This window comes from Musa acuminata, chromosome BXJ3-4 (genome assembly GCF_036884655.1).
Source record: "Musa acuminata AAA Group cultivar baxijiao chromosome BXJ3-4, Cavendish_Baxijiao_AAA, whole genome shotgun sequence".
Classification (NCBI taxonomy): domain Eukaryota; kingdom Viridiplantae; phylum Streptophyta; class Magnoliopsida; order Zingiberales; family Musaceae; genus Musa; species Musa acuminata.
Genome location: NC_088352.1, coordinates 2,507,088 through 2,527,424, shown reverse-complemented (window position 1 = coordinate 2,527,424; position 20,337 = coordinate 2,507,088). Strand labels below are relative to the sequence as shown.

At 35.5% G+C, this 20,337-nt stretch overlaps 3 protein-coding genes across 4 annotated transcripts; all 3 read left to right on the top strand.

Moving 5' to 3' along the window:
* The first annotated feature begins 971 nt into the window (after nt 1–971).
* LOC135635378 (RING-H2 finger protein ATL70-like) lies at nt 972–1,776 on the top strand. The gene has a single exon (XM_065146410.1). It carries the CDS (start codon nt 1,098–1,100, stop codon nt 1,608–1,610), a length of 513 nt encoding a protein of 170 aa, XP_065002482.1. The 5' UTR covers nt 972–1,097; the 3' UTR covers nt 1,611–1,776.
* Nucleotides 1,777–4,744: 2,968 nt separating this feature from the next.
* LOC135634955 (RING-H2 finger protein ATL70-like) lies at nt 4,745–5,233 on the top strand. The gene has a single exon (XM_065145722.1). It carries the CDS (start codon nt 4,745–4,747, stop codon nt 5,231–5,233), a length of 489 nt encoding a protein of 162 aa, XP_065001794.1.
* A 5,230-nt stretch (nt 5,234–10,463) lies between these two features.
* LOC103974503 (protein YABBY 2-like) lies at nt 10,464–14,189 on the top strand. Of its 2 annotated transcripts, XM_018821847.2 has the most exons (7): nt 10,464–10,541; nt 10,666–10,827; nt 12,242–12,361; nt 12,730–12,853; nt 12,945–12,993; nt 13,129–13,204; nt 13,776–14,189. In XM_018821847.2, the coding sequence occupies exons 2-7, from the start codon at nt 10,771–10,773 to the stop codon at nt 13,833–13,835; spliced, it is 486 nt and encodes a 161-aa protein (XP_018677392.2). In that variant the 5' UTR covers nt 10,464–10,541; nt 10,666–10,770; the 3' UTR covers nt 13,836–14,189. The 2 variants fall into 2 exon arrangements, with proteins under 2 accessions (XP_018677392.2, XP_009387630.2); XM_009389355.3 differs by lacking the exon at nt 10,464–10,541 and having other exon boundaries at nt 10,548–10,827.
* Nucleotides 14,190–20,337: the final 6,148 nt, after the last annotated feature.

Genomic DNA, 20,337 nt, shown 5'->3' with positions numbered 1-20,337 from the left:
TATATTGGGTGCACAGAGTTTTTAAAATTGTAAAGAATTTTGAGTGAAAGATATAATATTTTACTTTATTATAATTTTCTTTTATGATAGCTCTATCTCTTTCTTCTTATCTATTTAGTGATGCAGCAACAGGCACTCGGTGGCGTAGGATACTTGGTAATACTCGTCTGGCTTATGGTGTAGATACTGTAACTGAGAGAATTCAGGTACGCATAACCTTTACTAGCTAGGTCTCTTTTGCCGCTTCCAAGTAGTCGTGCCTCACTTTCACATGCTTTCTGTGAGTTTATCTTCCCCTCATTTCAAGTCAAACAAACATCTGCACATAAAATTACATTTAGAAGGCAAATGGCCATTAATTAGTTAATTAGGTTCGTGGATGGCTTGTTCTTGTTGTTGTTATACCGATTTCGTGGATTGGAAGGTTGATATTGAGACGACTTGACATCAAGAAAGCCGCCTCAGATGTTGAGCTGAGCTTAGAGATGACGTGCCCGTGTTTCACTTTTCCGTCTTCATTCCCCATTTTTCTTGGAGGCAGTCAACGTAGAGAAAAATATTGAGCAATTATGAGTTATATAAATTCAGTGATGACCATCGACTGTTCTCGTTCTTGAATGATGCACACCGTGGCCATGTGTTAAAAACTTGATGTGATGCAATGAGCTTGTTTAATCACTCAATTTGTCTTCTAGTTTAGGACCCCAAAAAAAAACCCAATCTGGAATACCATAAGAAAGGCACTAAACATTCAGTCAGCGTAATACTTGATGGCATATTATTGTACTCGAGACTTTGGTTTTGCTTGTCAAGGAAGAAATCAATTGTTTACATCAGATAAATATTCATTTTTGTTCTTCAGGCAGCCTGTGAAGCTTCCAGTGAGTAACCAGTGGTTGTGCACTTGTACACGACTCTTCACAGCTTTAGTTCCTCCATGTGTGCTTTTCCTTTGGCATCAAGAAACCAATCGTTTAAAGTCCACGCTAATGCCACAGACATGTTAGCCTAGCTATAACCTTTTTGTCGTAAGATTGAGACAGCAGTGGACCGATCGGAAAGCTCGATCGCTAATCTTCCCCTCTTCACCATACTCGATGAGGAGCGGCCACGGTGACGGGGAGGATGGGGATTATGCGTGCATCTCTTGTGTTACCAACTCCACTGGAAACCAACCGTCGGAGCTGCTGAACGGGTTAGGCTACGGCCTCGGCATTTCCGTCATGATGATACTGGTGCTCACGGCCATACTCACGGCCTACTTCTGCGCCCGAAGAAGTAACGTGGCCACGAATCCGCAGTCAGGGAATGAAGCCGCGGCGCCTGCCGACGTCGAGGCCGGCATCGACGAGGCGACGCTGATGCTCTACCCGAAGATGGCGTACTCGCAAGCTAAGCTGGAAATGAAGGGCACCGCCGCGACGTGCTGTTCCATATGCTTGGCCGACTACAAGGGCACGGACGTGCTGCGGCTGCTGCCGGAGTGCGGGCACCTCTTCCACCTCGACTGCGTCGACCCGTGGCTGAAGTCGCACCCGTCGTGCCCCATGTGCCGCTCTTTACAGGCGCCCACCCCCATTGCCACGCCTATGGCGGAGGTTTGTCATTAACGCGGCCAATACAGTCGCAGTGAATGTATCATAGATAAATATAATACTAATATTAGTATAAAATCTATAATCATGCTATACGCTGAAAAATTTTTTATGTCAAGATTGAAATCAAATAAAATTAGATCTAACAATATTACGATGCGTACCTTTCATTGTTGTTTAGAAGAATAAACCTTATCTGATATTAAACATGTATTGATGCTAATGTTAGCATAAAATCTTCATCGTCGAATCTGAGATATCAATCTGCAAGAAAAATTAAATCATTCCCCTCTCTTTCTAAATCTGCAAGGAGAACTATATCCTAGAGAGAGAATGAGATTAGAGGCTTAGGAGAGAGAGATTAGGGATTAGGACATAATCTAACAACTAATCGATATTACATGGTCTCGTCCAAAATTAAATGTATGCAGCAGCAGGTATTAATTTGTTGGCGCAGTATACTTTATAATGTTGGTTGGCTGTATGGTGTAGCTACCGTTAAATGAGAATTAATTGGCTGAGCAGATCATCACGTGTTAAGTACTTGTATAGCTTTCGAAGAAGAGCATCATCGAGTTAATCGTTTGGGGCTTTTCCATGCTCCGAGTAATATTACTACTTGTATGCATCTACATTCTTTGATACAACACTTTGTCCACCGTTCATCGAGCCTAAGGCAAAGCAATCATCTCAGAGATCAAAAGAGGAGGCTGAACCATCGCTGGCTCGATTTATTTTAGTGTTCTTCGTCTTCCGGGCAACTTTGACTGAACTCGATCCTAAGATCTCATATTTTAGTGTTGGAAGTACTTTGCATGGGCCTAAGATCTCATATTACCCACTCAGGGCAATGGGTATGTATGTTTCTTCTGCCAGTAAGCAGGGAATTAGAATATCACTCTCATATTACTTTGCATGGGCCTAAGATCTCATATTACTCTCACACAAGCAAATTGAGATTATGATTGATCTTAATCTAGTACTATATTAGTGAATTAGAATGTCACTAATGTAATTGGAGGACTTATTCGATCCAGTATATATGTATGGGGTTTACTTGTTTTAGTTGTAAAGAAAATAAATGGGTTAATAAGATTTTTATATTGGCTATAGAACCAAATGACAATAAAAAAAATAAATATTTATTTTTTAAATCCCAATGGATGATTTCTTAAACTAATTATATGATCGTGATTAGTTTATACTCGAAGATTAATTTAAGGATCGAATATCATGAGTTGAAAAATGACAAGGAGATAGATGAAAATTTGTATTTAAGATAAGATATGATAATTATGAGTTTTTAGTAATATCTCATAGACTAATTAATGCACTATTGCTTTTATGGATCTGCCAAGTAAAGCTTTTCATCCATATCTAGACAAATATATGAATTTATCGATAACATCATAATATACTCTGAGATTAGGGTTGAATATGAACATCATCCCAAAATAATCTTGGACAATCTAAGATAGGAGAAACATTATTTTTGAGTTGAGCAAGTGTGTGTTCTTACTCAATGGGTTTATGTTTCTTCGGAATATGAGGTTTCTATATAGATAGATACATAGTAAATATAAATAATGATAAACTAGTGTCTTGAATATCAATGATTTCATAGAGTTTACTCGATACTATAGAATATTTGTAAATGACTTTTCAAATATTCTAGATATTTGTTGACAGAGAAAAATATAGAATTTATTTTGGATGATAGGTGTCCCTAAACCCTTTTGTTGCTTTTCAAGTAGGTATCATGTATCTTTCAAAGTATTTTCAATAGAATTGATCGAGTTATCATATTCAATCAAAGGGTCAAATTAGCTTCTAAATTTATAGGTATTTTGCTTATGGAAGATTGGATATATGGATTATCAACACATGATATGTTTCATATATCAATGATCCTAAAATATATAAGAGATCTATCTCATGTTATCTCATACCGCCACGAGATCACAACATATGTGGAAGAGAGATGATGCTGTTTTTTCATCAGAGCAAATTCAAACTTTGAAAAGGAAGATGTAGATTATGAGAAATAAGATTATACCTCTAGTAAGATCAGCATCATTCATATTAAGAAGTCACTCAGAAAATGGAAGAGGATGCCAAAAATTGGTATTCATATTGTTTTTTATAAGGTAAATCAAATTTGGAGACTCAATTCTTGAAAAGGGAGGAAACAATCACCAAAATTTTTTATTGTTTTCTAAATCAAGAATTTCCTAATTAATATTTCACCATATTACACAAGTGTATTTTATTATGGTGATAATTTTTTAACTACTAAGATTATTCCTTATTTTGAATAAGCAAAAATGTAATAATATAGTTAACTATTTAAATATTGATTATGAAAATTAAGAATAAGGATTTATAGCATAAATGACATCCTCCTCTCTCGTAAGACAAAAGACTCTTCTCGGTGATCCGAAAAAGTTTAACGAGGAGGAGTAGAAGAGGAAGGATAGTGAAGGATAGTGATCATTGTCGAGAAGATCAATAAGTCATTCTTTCAAGGTTCTTTTCATTGTTATAAAAAAATATCTTTATTTTTATTTAATTTATTATTGAGAGAATTATATAGGTTTTCTTCATCCGTTATTAGAATAATAAGAAGAACTCATCCAATGGGGTAAGATTTTTTCTTATGATATTAAGATAATACACACTTATGCTACTATAAACAACGATAACATATGTTATACAATTGGCATTGAATAACATTGATTTATGATTATCTTATCTTTTTTATAAAGTTGGTTATGAAAATTTATCTTTAAGAGATTAGTGTTGCTGATGTATTTTTATTTTATATTTATTTTCCGTATTGACTTAGATAATAAAGATAGATATTTGCTTATCCCTAAATAGTCATGTCATAACTTGTTGTTCAAGTTTATTACTTTTTAAGCTGTTGTTTTTATTTTGAAAAAAAAAATTTAAAATTTCTGTCTTGAAATAAAATTGTTTCCATCTCTATATTTCTGTAGATTGATGTAAGTCGAAAGATGGCTATATTGTGTGTTTGGCACGATCTGACGATATTGACCAACAACCTTTTGTTCTTTGGCTGCCGCAGCACATCCAAAAGCTCGCAAGTCTTCTCCTCCCTTCTTCAGCATACTTGACGAGCAGCGGCCATGGCGACGGAGTACGGGTTCAACAGGTGCATCTTTTGTCAAAGCAACGCCACTGGAAACCAAATGTCGGAGCTGCCGACTGAGATGTCCTACTTACTCTTCGTTTCGTCCATTCTCACTTCCGTGACCGTGATCACGTTCTACTGCTGCAAACGATGGAGAAACGTGGCCGCGAATCCTCATTTCGGCAATGAAGCGGTGGAGCGGACCGACGTCGAGGACGGAATCGACGAGGCGACGCTGATGAGCTACCCGAAGGTGACGTACTCGCAGGCTAAGCTGGAGGAGAAGGGCGCCACCGCGACGTGCTGTTCCATATGCTTGGGCGACTACAAGGACACCGACGTGCTGCGGCTGCTGCCGCAGTGCGGGCACCTCTTCCACCTCGTCTGTGTCGACCCGTGGTTGAGGTCGCACAGGTCCTGCCCCAATTGTCGCTCCTTGCCGGCGCCCGGCCCGGTGGCCACGCCTCTAGCGGTCGTGTCATGAACGTCGCCAACGCCATCGCAGTGATCGTAATCATATATAAACATGTATATATGTATAACTCGATAGGACGTCGAGGTCTCGTCCAAGTAGTGTCTTTGTTGTTGTTGTAGGATACTGATTTTAGTGTATGGTGTAATACTGTCAAATGAAAATACAGTACTTGTCGGGTTGTATGGCAGTAATGTATCAGATCTCCTTATTAAAAGTTAGGTAAGTAATCTAATATAATTTTTAGCACTCTAAATGTTTAACGATAATATAATATACCAAACTCACTTATGAAAGTAAAGTTTGAAAGGTTCAAATTTCATTCGATATATCATTTGAATCTGTTGATTAGTAACTAATAAAGGTTTTGACAATTCATTATAAGCACCTGATCTTTTGGAATAAAAAATAAAAAAGGCATATCATCACTTGTTAGGCTCCATTTATTTTAGTATTCTTCGTGGCTATGCTGAGCTCGAGTCCATTTCCTCTGTGACCCTCTTCTATGCTAATTAAATTCCCACTAGTGTTTGCTTATGTTTGTCGGATGTCTTGCGCATGCGGATGAAATATCTAATTGGTATTTAATTCAAATATTAGAGAAATATTTCGTAAAAAATGGTACATTACTATATATTTCTTATACTACACAGGAGGCAGATATTTATATTTTATCATGATAAAATTTACCTATTTATAGAGCCATAGAAGAAAGTTACAAGACTCGATTGTCAACGTTATATTCATATATTTTTATTATATATAACATATCTAATTTCTTATTGGTTATTATTTTTATAACCTTCTTGATGATGATTTTTTATCATGGTGTAACCTCTCCATTCTTATTAAATTCTAGAATTATTATTGTTTTCACTCATGTGATATTCATCTTGAAAAAGAACTCCAATTTGAGGAGCTTGGTGAAAATATTCATAACTTGATTGTCGAATTTGATATAGTCCAATGAAATTTCCTTCTCTTGATTTGATCTTGAGTGAAATCATTTATAAAAGACTAGGTTCTTTGCCAATGCAATCCTTGATTTGTTATCAATATTTATCTTTATTATTTGATCTTATGAATAATTAATAGTTGCCTAAGATTAAGATTATTATTCTTGATATTCGGCACATAATAAACATTTGAAAGAAATTGATTACTTCCATTCATTGTTTATTCATTGTAAACTTGTCTATTCATTGTTTCATCCAACTTTAACTTTGTGAATAGATTTTTGTAACCACAAATATGATTGTTAGCTCTAGTGTTTTAAATGATGATATCTTCTTCTTTATGTGCTAGCAACAAAAAATAATCTTCTTCTTTCTTTTCAACATAGTTAGTATATTTTTCAATTAGATTGTTTTTGTTGTGATAGCATTTGGAAGCATAATCACCATAATTTTTGCAATAATATTATTGAATTTTGAAATAATTATACTTTTGACCTCTTGTATCTCCTCTTTCTTGTTCTTATTTTATACTTTGATCTTTTTCATTATTTCTTCCTTTCTTCCTTGGCCATATCCTCTATCATGATTATGGGCTCTTACACGTCCTTAGCCTCATCCATGATCACTTGAGCCTTCATTTCTTTCTCTCAAGATGAGCTTTGTAGGGAGAATATATTCCATTGTATTTAGTTTATTTTTTGACTAAATATATATGTACTTGCAAAGAACTCATTAATTCATCAATAGTCATGATAGAGACTATGATAAAGTAAAACTTTTTATGTGATTGAAGTACTTTTTTTATCACACAAATACCTTCTAGAATCTCACCATTTCTTCTTAATTGATTGATACTGATAAGAACTTTAATAAAATAATTAGAAATAGTCTTAGACTCAATTATTAGTAATATTCTAAATTCAACTCTAAGTGTTTGAAGTCGAATTTTTCTCATCTTCTTAACACTTTTGAAGGAGTTCTGTATTAAATTATGTAGCCCTATTTAAATTAGATAAGATATATTACAGATACGATTGAATTATGATTACTCGGTCAATTGAAAGAAAATTCAATTATAGTAGTATTCCTTAGGAGATAACTTTGATGAGAGGGATTCTCCTAATTACTTATCCTACATCCTTTACTCTCATATATAAATAGACAAGACCTCCTAAAAGCTTAACATGGACATGTCATGTGATTTTATTAAGAGATAACATATCTTCTCTTATCTCTCCTTAATCACGTGAATCAATCATCAAGATATTATAGATCTTCTCTGATGAATCTAACATTTTTTATAGATCGACATCGCTATAGATTTTGGATACAGCAATGGTGTATTTGCATATTAGATAAAGACTTTCTAAATAACATAGAAAGATACACCATATATTTGATATATTGTTAATTGATTTTAATTTTTAATATTAAAGTTTTTCATATAACAACAGCATATTATGATTTTTATGCTAACTTTTTGAGGAACCTCCCGAGCATCTCTGGAGGTGTTGGTGATCATAACTTTTTCAAGATTACTTTCGTCTGACCCTTGATAAATGAGGAAGTGTTTTCTTGTCTTTCTTCATTGGGTTCTTTAATAAATCCATTTGACTCCTCATAGGGATGATATTATCTTAAGACTCATCATAGTCTCTCTCTATCACTTTCCATATGTCTTGTGATCCAAATATGACCTTCATCTGAATTCTTCAATTTTCATAATTATGTTTTGTAAAATAAAGTATTTGAAGTTACATGCTATTAGCTATTTTGACTTGACTCTAATATCACTGTGATGAAAAAAAAAAAAAAGATAAAGAGAGTTAGAGACGAAGAGTTGAGGTAATGCAAAACATAACTTTTATTTCTTGTAATCTATCTAATTTATTAATGATTTATTATTTTCATAACATCATTTTTCATGAAAACCTTTATTATAGTATAATTTCTCTATGTTTACTAAATTTTAATATTTATAATTATTTTTACTCATATGATTAAGAGAGAGAGTTTCATATTTTTAATTAAATTTAATTCTCTTAATAGAAGCAAGCAAGCTCTCCGAAGTGAGACCACCTACTTATCAATCCAACAAAGCCTTCATTGTCAACGAGGTAATCGATTCAGAAAAGAGAGACTAAGAAACTCGATCGTGCACTCCATCGAGGAAAAGATCATGTGCTGCTGCTGTGCCTTCCTCACCTGCCTTCACATTCTACACGAGCCGTCGTGTGAGAATGCCTACATAAATAAATAAATAAATATATATATATATATATATATATATATATATATAGGCCTGCCGTGTTGCTGTTTCTTCATCAATGGCCTACATTTTAGAACTACATAAATATATCTGCTTCACCTCACTGTTTGCCTAACTTTCACTGTTTGCATCCATTTGACTATCTGCCATCCGAGATTCAGCTGATAGGATGCTTTTTACAAAACAGTAATCGTGAAATTTTATGATAAATTATCAAAATCTTGATCAGTTAGATTAACTGATAAGAGAAAATTTTTTGGATGATAATATATTTAGATAATGTAAACTAACTTAATATTACTGATTTGACCGCATGAAATCTTAGATTTGCTTAGGAATAAAAAAAATTTATCATATGTAATTTGACATCAAGGTTTCTGTTAGTGATGCAATGAACTCGTGAAAACAGTAGTAGTACCAACGAAGGAGACAACTCGATGATGATGCTAACCATGCACGGAGAAGCACCACCACACAACAGACACGAGGAGGAGGAGGAGGGAAGCAAACATGTCGTCGCTTACGTGGTGCGGTCTTCTCCAAGCCCGTGTTTCTCGAGGAGAGGGACAACGAAGAAGCCTTCGTTGTCCCCCGTCTCAGTAGCCGGCGATCTCCACAAGGTCACGTCATTTTAGAGCTTTCATGTCGATAACGTGTTGGCATATGGAGCCGTATGGGGACCTCGCCACTAGTTACTCCAGTACGTGGACCCGACTAAGTTATTGCTAGCTTTCGCATCCTCGATGCCGTACTCCATATAATTGGGAGTGAGATGGCAGGCATCGACCCTTTCGAATCAGATGCGAATTAACTTTGAGATGAATCTGGATGAACAAAACTTCTGTATCTCTCGCGCTTGTTTCTTCCGTGAAGACAACCCATACGCTCGACTCGAATAAAAACAACTGAGTCACACGTAACACCTGCCCGCCACATGGATTAGGTGGAAGCGTTTACTTTGTGGCACAGTACATCAATGAATGCGAATCATCAATGAGCGGAGGGAGACAGATGCTGACAAAGATCAAATGCTGCACAAAATGTCAAGAGACTGTATTTAGTTTGTGAGTTGGAGTTGGGCAATTTTCGGATCGGAATTCTCTGAAAAGTTCAGAGGATTTCGAGCAATAAATAATTTTTTTTTAATGTTTGGTTGTAAATCTTTTGATATTTTATGTTTGGTTGAAATTTCAGGATTTTAGGGTATAGATAAATTCAAAAGGATAAATTAAAAACAAAACATCTCTTTTTAGATTTTTCCTGAGGATTGCTTCATATTTTTAATTTTTTTTAACAATGTCTTTTTTTTTGTCTAATACCCGAAATACCTCGACTCATCTATCTTTTTTATTTTTTATTTTTTTATGGATCGATCGATAGATCGAATTATAACGTTTTCATCTATACCAAAAAATATTGTACTGAAAATACTGTAATATAGTGTAACAATACTGTAAACACAATGTTTTTTACAAAATGATAGTGTTTTTATTTTTTGTGGGTATTACTGAAAACACTGTTAACATAACGTAAAAACATTATAATTAGATCGGTTCATATTTCAGGTAAGAAGGATGCTATTAGAGAATGAAAAAATAAAAAAAGAATAATATTTTTGAAAATTCGCCCAATTCAAAATCCCAAACTTATTGCTTTTCATTGATATTACATCTCAATTCCTGTGGTATCTTTGGTTTCCTCAAATCTACAGCCCATTTCCCGAAGATTACAGCTGGAATGAGGGACAAAACTAAAACCAGGTATCAATTCCAATGGAGCCATTCTTTTACCGAACAGGCAGTGAGGCCAACGCTTGTGTACCGAAGGAACACGACAAGCCATCGCTCGATGAATCGACTCCACCACCAGCTTTGTAATGCAAGCCATCACTCGATACGACATCACATTGGTGGTAGAAGCAGCAGCATATGCTCCTCAATTAGGGGAAGCTTCCCCTGCGATTCGACCTCTCATGGCAGACGCATTCAAAGCCACAACCCGGACTATTATCACGTACCTGATACAGCCATCAATGTCCTCGAGTGATATCACAACGGGAGACCACCATGTGCTGCGTCATAAGCGAGTTAGATAGGTGAAATGCTAACCGAGACCGATTCCTCTTCCTGCGTTACAATTTCTTTGCACCCTGCACCTGCGAGCTCATACCCAATCGTTCATCCCGTTCTCACTGTCTTGTGTCACTCCATCATCCATAGTGGTGTGGATGCAGGAAAGGAGGGACGCCCTTCCTGAATTCCCTGTTCATGTCTAAGTACTGACCTCTGCTAGCTCATGCTCGAAGGCACCGAGTCCTTGGAAACATGTCGATGGAGCGGGTTTGCTACGTGCACTGCAACTTCTGCAACGCGATCCTCGTGGTAGATCTCCTGCCTGTTTTCTTTCTCTTATGTTTTGGTTGACTCAGGTGCCAGAAATCGTTTTATTGTGCTTTGTATTGGAGTTAAATGTTATATTGGAATTGCTTTAAACGATTAGTCCCAAGAATTATTGTCCTCTACTGCTCAAGCCGAACAAGGCGACTCGGCATAGTAAGATCATTACAAAGCAAGTGAATTACCAGACTGAGAGATCTCATACGGCACCGACGTGATTGAGTGTGCGCTTTTGTTTCCATGTCATTAAACCCTAATTTGGGTTAACATGGTAGCACTGCATTCTCGAATGGCTTAACTCTTTTTGGGAACAATTGCTCCTTTGGGATTCTAAAGTTTCAGGACAATAGATCAGATGGATAGTCTTCGATCTTGAGCTAGAATTGGCTTGTCCAGCTGTTCAAATAATCTTGATGCAGCAAAAGCTTTTGACTCTACACTATCATGCAGAAGTCCGAGCTTTGTGAAGATTTTTTTGGAAAAACTAAGAATTCGAGGATGACATTTAATTTTTCCAACTAAAAGGTGACCTTGAAATCCATAGAAAAGAACTTGACTTGCTGCCGTTTCTTCTCTTAATCTTGCTAGAAGTAATCTGGTTCAGTGTAATGTTTTTTTCTTTTTGCTTTTCCTTTTCCGATCATGCATATATGGAATTTATGAGTTTGAGTTCATCCTGTTCCTCCCGGGAACAATGCATGTTGCTGCCTAGAATGAGTATTCTTAATGTCTTAATTCTTCCCCCTTTGGTTCACAGTTTCCAAGATCTCTCTCTCTCTCTCTCTCTCTCTCTCTCTCTCTCTCTCTCTCATTTGTAGATTTCAGCTTAAACTATATTGGCCAAGAAACAGTTTTTTACTTGTCGCTTGTTAGTCAGTCAGAGCCTTTCCATATGAGTAATCTGCTCGAGAAGAGAGAGAACAAAGGGGTAAGAAACGAAAACAAGTCCATTATCTTCTCCTGAGCTCAAAAGAACTGTCATCGCTAGCTTATATTCGGCAAACCAGTAATCAAACTTCAGTTCCTGCGTGACAACAGTTTGTTATATTCGCCAGCATCTGTTCATAAACCTCTCATGTGATATTAGTCCTCTCTCTCTCTCTCTCTCTCTTTTTATTGCGAGGGATGACTATTGACGCTTGATATATCATTGAAATTCTTCTTCCTATAGGTCCATGAACAAGAAAGTGGAAATTAAGGTAAGGTTTTGTGGTGTGTGAGAATTTTGATGGCCTATGCAACAAAATAATTCCGGAGTATTTGAATAACTTACATTCGGCTAAGTAGTGTACAGCTAGTAGTAGTAGTAGTAGTAGTAGTAGTAGTAGTAGAAATTTCATGTTGCAGCATTTCTTATCTCAATCTTTTAACTCCATTGTTTTGGTTCTATAATCTACAGGTTAATGTTCCGAGGGACAATTTGTTGGACAGTGTGAGAGTAAAATGTGAGTGTTGCTCCAGTTTGCTGTGTGCGAGTTCAGGTGTTCAGTTTCAGAAACTCCCTCCTCAAGATATCCAGGTTCTAGTAATCATTCAACATAGTAATGATTCTATGATATTACTGAGTACTAAAATTCCAAGGTTTGGATTTCTGGGGATCCATGTTAAAAGATGAAAGCTTGCTTATCTGATCTCAGTATATTTTGTTGCTGTTGTTGTTGTGAGGGAAAGAGGCTCAATAATAATACCATATAAAGTTTGCAGTCTTTGTTTATTTCATTTCACAAACAGAAACTCTGTTGTTGTGCACAAGACAGAAGGCATACAACATAGGGAGATATTTGGTGATATTAACTGAATTCATAAAAATAGTAGCAGTGTTTATCTCAGTATATTAACTTGATCAGCCTTGCCATTTCATGATAAAAGCTTAATTTTGGAGAACAGCTGCAGAATCACAATGTAGGGTCTCAAGGTCTTCACGTGGATTGTGGATCTTCTTCTATGTGTGCCAACATGAAAACGATGAACTCCATGAGGAGTGTTCAGCAGCAAATGCTACAAATTCACCGTAAGTTCGCTCACATAAGTTGACTGTAATTATTCTAAGATCAACATCATTTGCTGATTCTACTATATTTTCAATATGATTCCGAGATCAGCAGCCGAGAAGAGACAACGCGTTCCTTCTGTCTATAACAGATTCATCAAGTGAGCACTTTTGACTTGTTTTCTCAAGGAAAGAAGAAAAAACATGGATATTACTCTAAACACAGCTTCGATTCTTCCATTAAATCGTTCCAAATGCTAGTGATGCGCATTTGACTGATCTCTTTTTCTCCACAGGGAGGAGATAAGAAGACTAAAAGCTACTAATCCAGACATCAGCCATAGAGAAGCTTTCAGCACTGCAGCAAAAAATGTAAGGAGTTCTTTATGTTATAAGGTCACTGAGCTTCATTGAATCTGGAATTGAAATGGGGGCATAAAAGAGTTTAGGAGTCTGTGATGGTGTTGGCGATTGAGAAGGGAAGTAATACCACTCGAATTTTAGGGTTTGGATTGGAAGAGCATTTACCGCAAGTTATGCTGCTTCTATGGTTAAGGAAATAGGAGCTGCAGAACATTTGGAAGTAGTATGGACTAAGTAGACAGAAGAACAATGAAATATATCGGACCGAGTGTATTCTCCAACAACGATATATCAATCTGGTTATATAATTTGGTTCAGATTTTAATATGTACAGCACAGAAACAATTCACGATATTAATATATAGAATGAACATCTATCTATATATTCAGACGATTTCAAGCTCTTTTCTCAGTTCGAATGATTGTCTTTTAGGGGGTCATGCATTGATCAGGTAAAAGAACATTATACAAGACATAGACACCATAGAACAAATTATTATGATCAAACAACGCCTCTACTTTTGTGCATGAAACATGATGTGAAATCCTGATCTACTCAAATCACCATTTTTGTTTGCAGTGGGCGCACTTGCCTAGCATTCATTTCAAGCTCTCCCTTCAGAGGAACAAACAACTGTGACGGGATGATCGTCTGGTTGGCTTCATACAAAAGAACGGTCGTCGATGTGGGATGATTGCTTCTTGCGTTTCATCGATAATAAAGCTGGTTTAGTTTGATTTACATATGGAGAGCTGTGTTAGGCCTCCTTGTTGAACACTCATTCAGACCCCAAAATCTTATAAACAAGAATAAGTTAATCTATAAGTTCAGAAGAACTTTGAATAAAAAAGGTATACTGGAGTTTACAGACACCTCAATATTTGACATGTTGTTTCCAACAAGAGTAATTTCTGCCTCACTAACCAGAACTCCTCAACCATAGGAATATAATTTTCAACAGGAGCTATGTTTACAATCCGATCTACAATAGTGGCTCCCTGACAAATGCACATCAAGAGTGTCAAGAGTATTATCTAAAGAAAATAACTAAGGCTTATGCACTTCAAACTATTATTTGAGTAGCATTTGATAATTGTGACTACAATATTTTATGCATTATGGTAGTGGACTGTATGATTTCTATCCAAAATTACACTCAGTGATCCTTCCTATTCATTTGAAGTTCCATTTTAATTTATGACCAAATCACATAAGTGATAGAAGATGAGTAGACAGTCATAATCCAAGAACAGATACTGAGAGAAGTGCTGACAAGCAATTTCCTTGCACTTATCAAGTACAAAAGGGTATAGGAGATACCTAGTAATGATGCAGAGCATCATCAGCTAGTTTGATTTAACATCTTCAGTAGGGTATTACAGTTTCCATGTTGGTTGAATCAACTATACAATTTTCATATGTATGAAGCTTCTCTTTACTTTCCATTCAAAAATAAAGAATTGCCATATCAAACAATAATGTTTAACTTGAAAGGTGAAACAATAATATTGAGGTAATGTTACCAAATGCTTATGCCGTGATATAAAAACATATAAAGTAAATATAGAATCTTCACAACATTAGCCATAAACCCTTAGTTTGTATATGTTGAATTATCAAAGAACACGGATGTACAGAACCAGATCAAACCAAGTGGCAGAACTTCAAAAACTGGCAATCGGATCATTGATCGGTCCAATTCACTTAACGGATAGGTTATGTAATAAATCGAAATGAAGTGGTTGACATTCAGTTTTTGGATAACCCACATGAACTAACCAGATTAAATAAAACCAATTCGGTTTTGTAATTAAAGCTAAGATTATTTAAATGCCTTAACTTATTTTTTTTTATTATTTGTTTAAGAGGGTAACTATGATTAATATGAATTAATATGAGAAAGAAGCATCTCTAATGCAATAGCTTCTCTCTTTTGGTTGTCCTCTCTTCCTCCGAGGACCTCTCTTCGTTGCCTGCTCATCTCCCTCCAGCAGTCCAGCTGTCATTTTTTCTCTCCACACCTCGTCTCAAATATCTTCTTCTCACCTCTTCTCCCTTTGGTCACAAAAATGAATGAGGACAATGAACCAAATATCCAGACAAACAAAAAATGGGTTTAAAATCAAGAATATGATAAGGAATGAACTCTATGGGTAAAGTCAGCGAATTAAAAAGCACTGCACTAAAAGATGCTAAGGTCTCAAAACGCCCAAGATGTTACGTGCTCGCCCGAGCGAAACAAGGTGATCTGAAATATTAAATATAAAAATATATAATATAATTAATAAATATGATTATATAAATAAAAATATGATATTAAATTAAAAAGATCTAAAGTACCAAGTTACATTATCCATTTTCTAATAACAAAAATATCAAAAGACTCAAAACAAAAAAGTTTTACATCAAATTCAATCATCATCATAATCAACATTGTCATTCTTAAACATATCATCATCCTTTTCTTCCTCTCGTCCATCTTTATTAAAATATATTTCCTCTTCAACAATGGCAAGAGATAAGCTTGAAGCTTTTGCACTCATTTTTCTCTTCGTCATATGTTTTGTATATGTCTGTAATTCTATAACACCTGAGGCTCTTGCCACATCTCCTCATGCCAAGCTGTCATCTTCAAATACAAGCTCGTTTTTAACATCTTATAAGTTCACTCATTTCCTTTACCAACCACTCATTTGAATCATCAATGACTTGTAATAATATTGAATCAATGTTATTTCACAAATCATGACAAGCCTGCAATACTTTATTATACTTTATATAAACAAGATCATATAATCGTTGATGCTCTAACCGATTTTTTCTTTTTCTGTGAATCTGTTATATCATATAATTTAAAAATATATTAACACATCTATCTAAAAAAGAATAGATTAATTAAAACAAAAATATTATGTGATCTTTGCATACTCAAAGACACTCCAATTTCGCTCACAACCCGTAGCACTATATGTCAAACTAAGAATTTTAATAGTCAATTACTGTAAGTTCGGTGTGGAATTTCTAAATAAACTCCATCATTCAGTTGCAAAATTTACTTTATATTAACAATAGCATACTATATATAAAATTAATTATATAAATTTATTAATACCTGAGGATGTAGTTGTCCTACATCAAACTATTATTAGAATTCTAAAAAGACCATCGGTAATCTTATATAAAGATAATTCACATATGATCTTATCTTATACCTTAAGGCTTAGAACCAATCTTGTAATACACTGATATAACTCATTTATAACTTCTGCATCAAATTCAATAGAGGTATTCTTATAAAAGGATTATGAGTTCAAATAATATCCTACTGCATGTAATGGATGATGAAATTTACAATTTAATTTTCGTCAATGCTTGCAAATAATTTTTTTTTTTTCATCAAAAGGCTTTTGAATTATCTCATTTGCTCTATTTAAAGCCTTATAAATATATCAAATTGTTGGCTTCTTTTCATTATCTGCCAACCGAAAGACTTGAACAAGAGAGTACATTACCTTTAATATATAAACTATAAGATTCCAAAAGGACGGTATTAAGATGATATCACCGGCCCTCTTGCATTTCGCTTCTTTTGCTCATTTGCTTATCGCTCATTTCTCCGAGGTAAATATGTTTCTTAGGTTATGTTTTTAGCGATGCACGCTCTATAATATCAAGAAGGAAGTAGGAAATCGGGTGACACTATCTCACCAATTTTTTGTTGCTTGTAAATTCTCTTATCATATTCAAAGCCCCGGTATGATTATAAAGAAATCCAACGACAAAAATTGCCCTTTCTAAAGTCTTCTTGATTTCAAGAGTATTTCCAATATCCTTCAATATTAAATCAATGTAGTATGTCACATATAAAGTCCAATATAAGTGTTAGCCTTTTGCTTCAAGTAATTTACCTAAGACAAAAGATAACAAAATTGATAAGACTCGGAAGTCACGTAGTTTTTCTATTCAAATTGGAGACATAGAGAAATTAAAATATTAAAAATTCAAAAGATAAATCTTACCAGCTAATACATAGTTGCTTCCATTATCGTTTATAACTTAAACGATATTTTGTTCACCAATTTTTTCAATAAACTTATCAAGCAACTCATATATCTTTTCTCTAGATTTCATAAAAGATGATGCATTTATTGACTTCATAAACATGGTTCCTAAAGAACAATTGATCATAAAAGTAATTATACAACTACTCTTCTGTCGGTCCAAGCATCTAACATAATAGAGTAACTATGTTTTACCCATGATTTTTTGTGGCCCTTTAAGTAATCATTTGTATGGTCTAACTCTTTCTTCAGTAATGGAACTTATGACTCATAATAACTTGGAGGTTTTAATCCCCCACCATATCTCCTAATATCTTCAATAATCTCTTTAAAATTATCTAAACGACAAGTACTAAGAGGAAGACTAGCCTGATAGAAGAAGCGAGCAATATGCTGAATTGTTCTTCCCTTTATTTTCTTATCACAAGCATCACTTATATTTATTTATCTTAATTTTACTTCTGCTTGTCTTTGTTGCTTCTATGATCTTTAATACATATATAAGTCTATCGATCCCCTTTTACCCTTCTTAACAATCATAACTTCTTTTCCTTTTATGTCATATACTTATTTCCCATTTGAATTGACACTTTCAGAATAATCTTCTTTATCATCTCTAATATGTTCAACATTATCCTCGGGTAAACTCTCATAAGTTTCATTCCTTTGTATCTTTTTTTTAATCATACAAGTCTGCAAGTCTTCTTTTACATTAAGTGGACACTTCTTGCAGGCTGATGCATTCTTGAAATTCTCTACTTGATGTTGTCTTGTACGAAAAATATCACCTCTAGTAGTCTTATCATAAAAGATATAAATAATTGCATTATGATCTTTAGGATCCTTTAGATAATTATATTTTCAAGCAGGATCATTTCTTGAATCTGTTGAAGAATCTTTTGAATTGCTTTGTACACTTACCATTAATCCTGAAAACTTAATAACAAATCTAGATAAATAGAAATTAGTAGTGTTAAAATCTAAATAATATATTATTAATCTAAATAAAGATTGATTTGTATAATAACTAACAATCTACCGTTAACAGTATATTATTTACTATTAACAATAGTTAGAGGGGGAGAAAAGAATTATTAATAGTAGTTAAAGGGGAAGAAAAGACTTACTAACAGTGGAAAGTAGAGAAGGTGAGGGCAACGGTGACGGAGGAACTTTTGGACGATAGCGACGGTGAAGGAAGCTACAGGCGACATCAATAGCAATGAAGGAAGCTTCGGATGACAACAGCAACGACGGAAGAAGCTGCAAACGATAGCAGTAGTGGTGGAAACTACGGACGACAATGTTGTGGGTGGAGGAAGCTACAGAGGTATCTATCGGTGGCGAAGGAAGCTACAATCCTCTCCCTTGACGGTGGAAGGAGCTAAACATGGAAGCAGCGATGACAGAAAGAATTGTGCACAAAGGCTAGGGTGTCGGACCTGTCAGTCGGCAGTAGAGAAAGCCTTGATCCAGTGCATCGAATGCGGAGGTAGAAGCTGCGCTAGGGTTTATGGCTCGGGGTCACGCGAGGGTACAGGGAGTGGGTTTTGTAGGTACAATAAAAGAAAGTAGTTAGTTGGTTCAATCGAACCAACTAGCTATTGTTCAACCGAACCAGACTTAAAAATCCGGTTTGGTTGCTTCATTTACATAGGGCACTTGCCCGAGGCACCCGACTCCTAGGTTCAGGTGAGCGCCCAAGTGACGCTTCACTGAAGAGTGTCACCTAGTCGAAACTCGAGGCACTTGGGCTCGCATCGCCTCACCAAACCACCTATTCAAACCACTAAGTAAAGCTACCAAATGGCATGACTAAAAAAATATCATTTTTTATCTCTAAAAAATTCATATGCATCTTCTATTTAAGCCATGACAACTATGCATAAACTATTTCTTTTATATCGTTGAACAATTTATTATGGGTTGGATTAATGTAATCACTTTCTAGATTTCATCACATTTGGATGAAGGTTTATATTTATAATATTTATTGATATCATCACTTATATCATAATTTATATGACTTAAATTTTGTTTTCATTTGCATAAGATTCTTTATTTTTTTATTCATTTCAATATTTTAGATTTTTACTACATATACTTTTGAATTAATTTAATATATTTAAATATTTTTAATTAAACATGTGATCTGACCAGTTGACTGATCAATTCAACCGATGACCCAGTGACCCAAGGCTTAACCAGATCGCGTTCTAGTTCAATTCCCATAACTATGGTATCAATCTCTCGAGCTTTATGTCTATACCGATTCTGTGCAAATAATGCTATCAAACGTACATGAGGAGCCCATGCTTTATAAACAAATTCAGAATGAGCATTGCTGCAAGAACATATAAGAGTTTGCCTCTAAATTGACATGGTGAAGCATCAGATTCTCCTACCTATACTTGCAACCAACATCTTCTTAATTGAGAGGCAATGCTTTTCTTTTTCCTTTCAGTAAATTAGAACGCAATTTGTAAGAAAAAGGAGAGTTACCAAGGTTACCAAATACCCAATGGGTTGAAACAATCGATAGAAGTATCAAAAAGAAAACAGAAAAGTACAGGAAAAGAGAAATTCAAATGCTCACCCTCGGATCTCGATGTGATCGATGTCGCCCGAAAAAGAAAGAACTTACGATCTGACCTCCATCTCCAAGTTACTAGTTTAGTACCCTCCAAACGAAAGCCTGAGACGAGGAACTGGTACAAGAGCAGTTCGTTCGTTACAGAGAAAGCGCAGTGTTGGTTTGGGGAATGAGCGATCGGTTTTTGTTGGTGGTTGCCCCGTCTCCAAGCTCTACCTGCGCTCGCGGGGCCCCGACTAAGAAGTTAACAAGATGTGGCCCCTTCGATGGAAATCATAAGGGTAGCTGTGGAGTTCTCTTGGCGGAGCAAAGCCCATAAACTCAGATCTGCGTCGGATTTGACGGGGGCGTTTGTGGCTGACAGCTCACACGGCCCCATACGTAATTTCAAACGCTGATTCTACATCGACAAGATGAGGATCCACATTAGGATCACGTGGGGGCCGATTCTCGATGATGGTTTGCTGTCAAGAGACTGCTTGCATCA

What these genes read in the sequence shown, in the direction of transcription:
- LOC135635378 (XM_065146410.1), top strand. Translation starts at nt 1,098, where the DNA reads ATGAGGAGCGGCCACGGTGACGGGGAGGATGGGGATTATGCGTGCATC.
- LOC103974503 (XM_018821847.2), top strand. Translation starts at nt 10,771, where the DNA reads ATGTCGATGGAGCGGGTTTGCTACGTGCACTGCAACTTCTGCAACGCG. An exon ending in GCAAATGCTACAAATTCACC is followed by an intron (nt 12,854 to 12,944) that starts GTAAGTTCGCTC and finishes TTCCGAGATCAG; the next exon opens with CAGCCGAGAAGAGACAACGC. An exon ending in TCAGCACTGCAGCAAAAAAT is followed by an intron (nt 13,205 to 13,775) that starts GTAAGGAGTTCT and finishes TTTTGTTTGCAG; the next exon opens with TGGGCGCACTTGCCTAGCAT.
- LOC135634955 (XM_065145722.1), top strand. Translation starts at nt 4,745, where the DNA reads ATGGCGACGGAGTACGGGTTCAACAGGTGCATCTTTTGTCAAAGCAAC.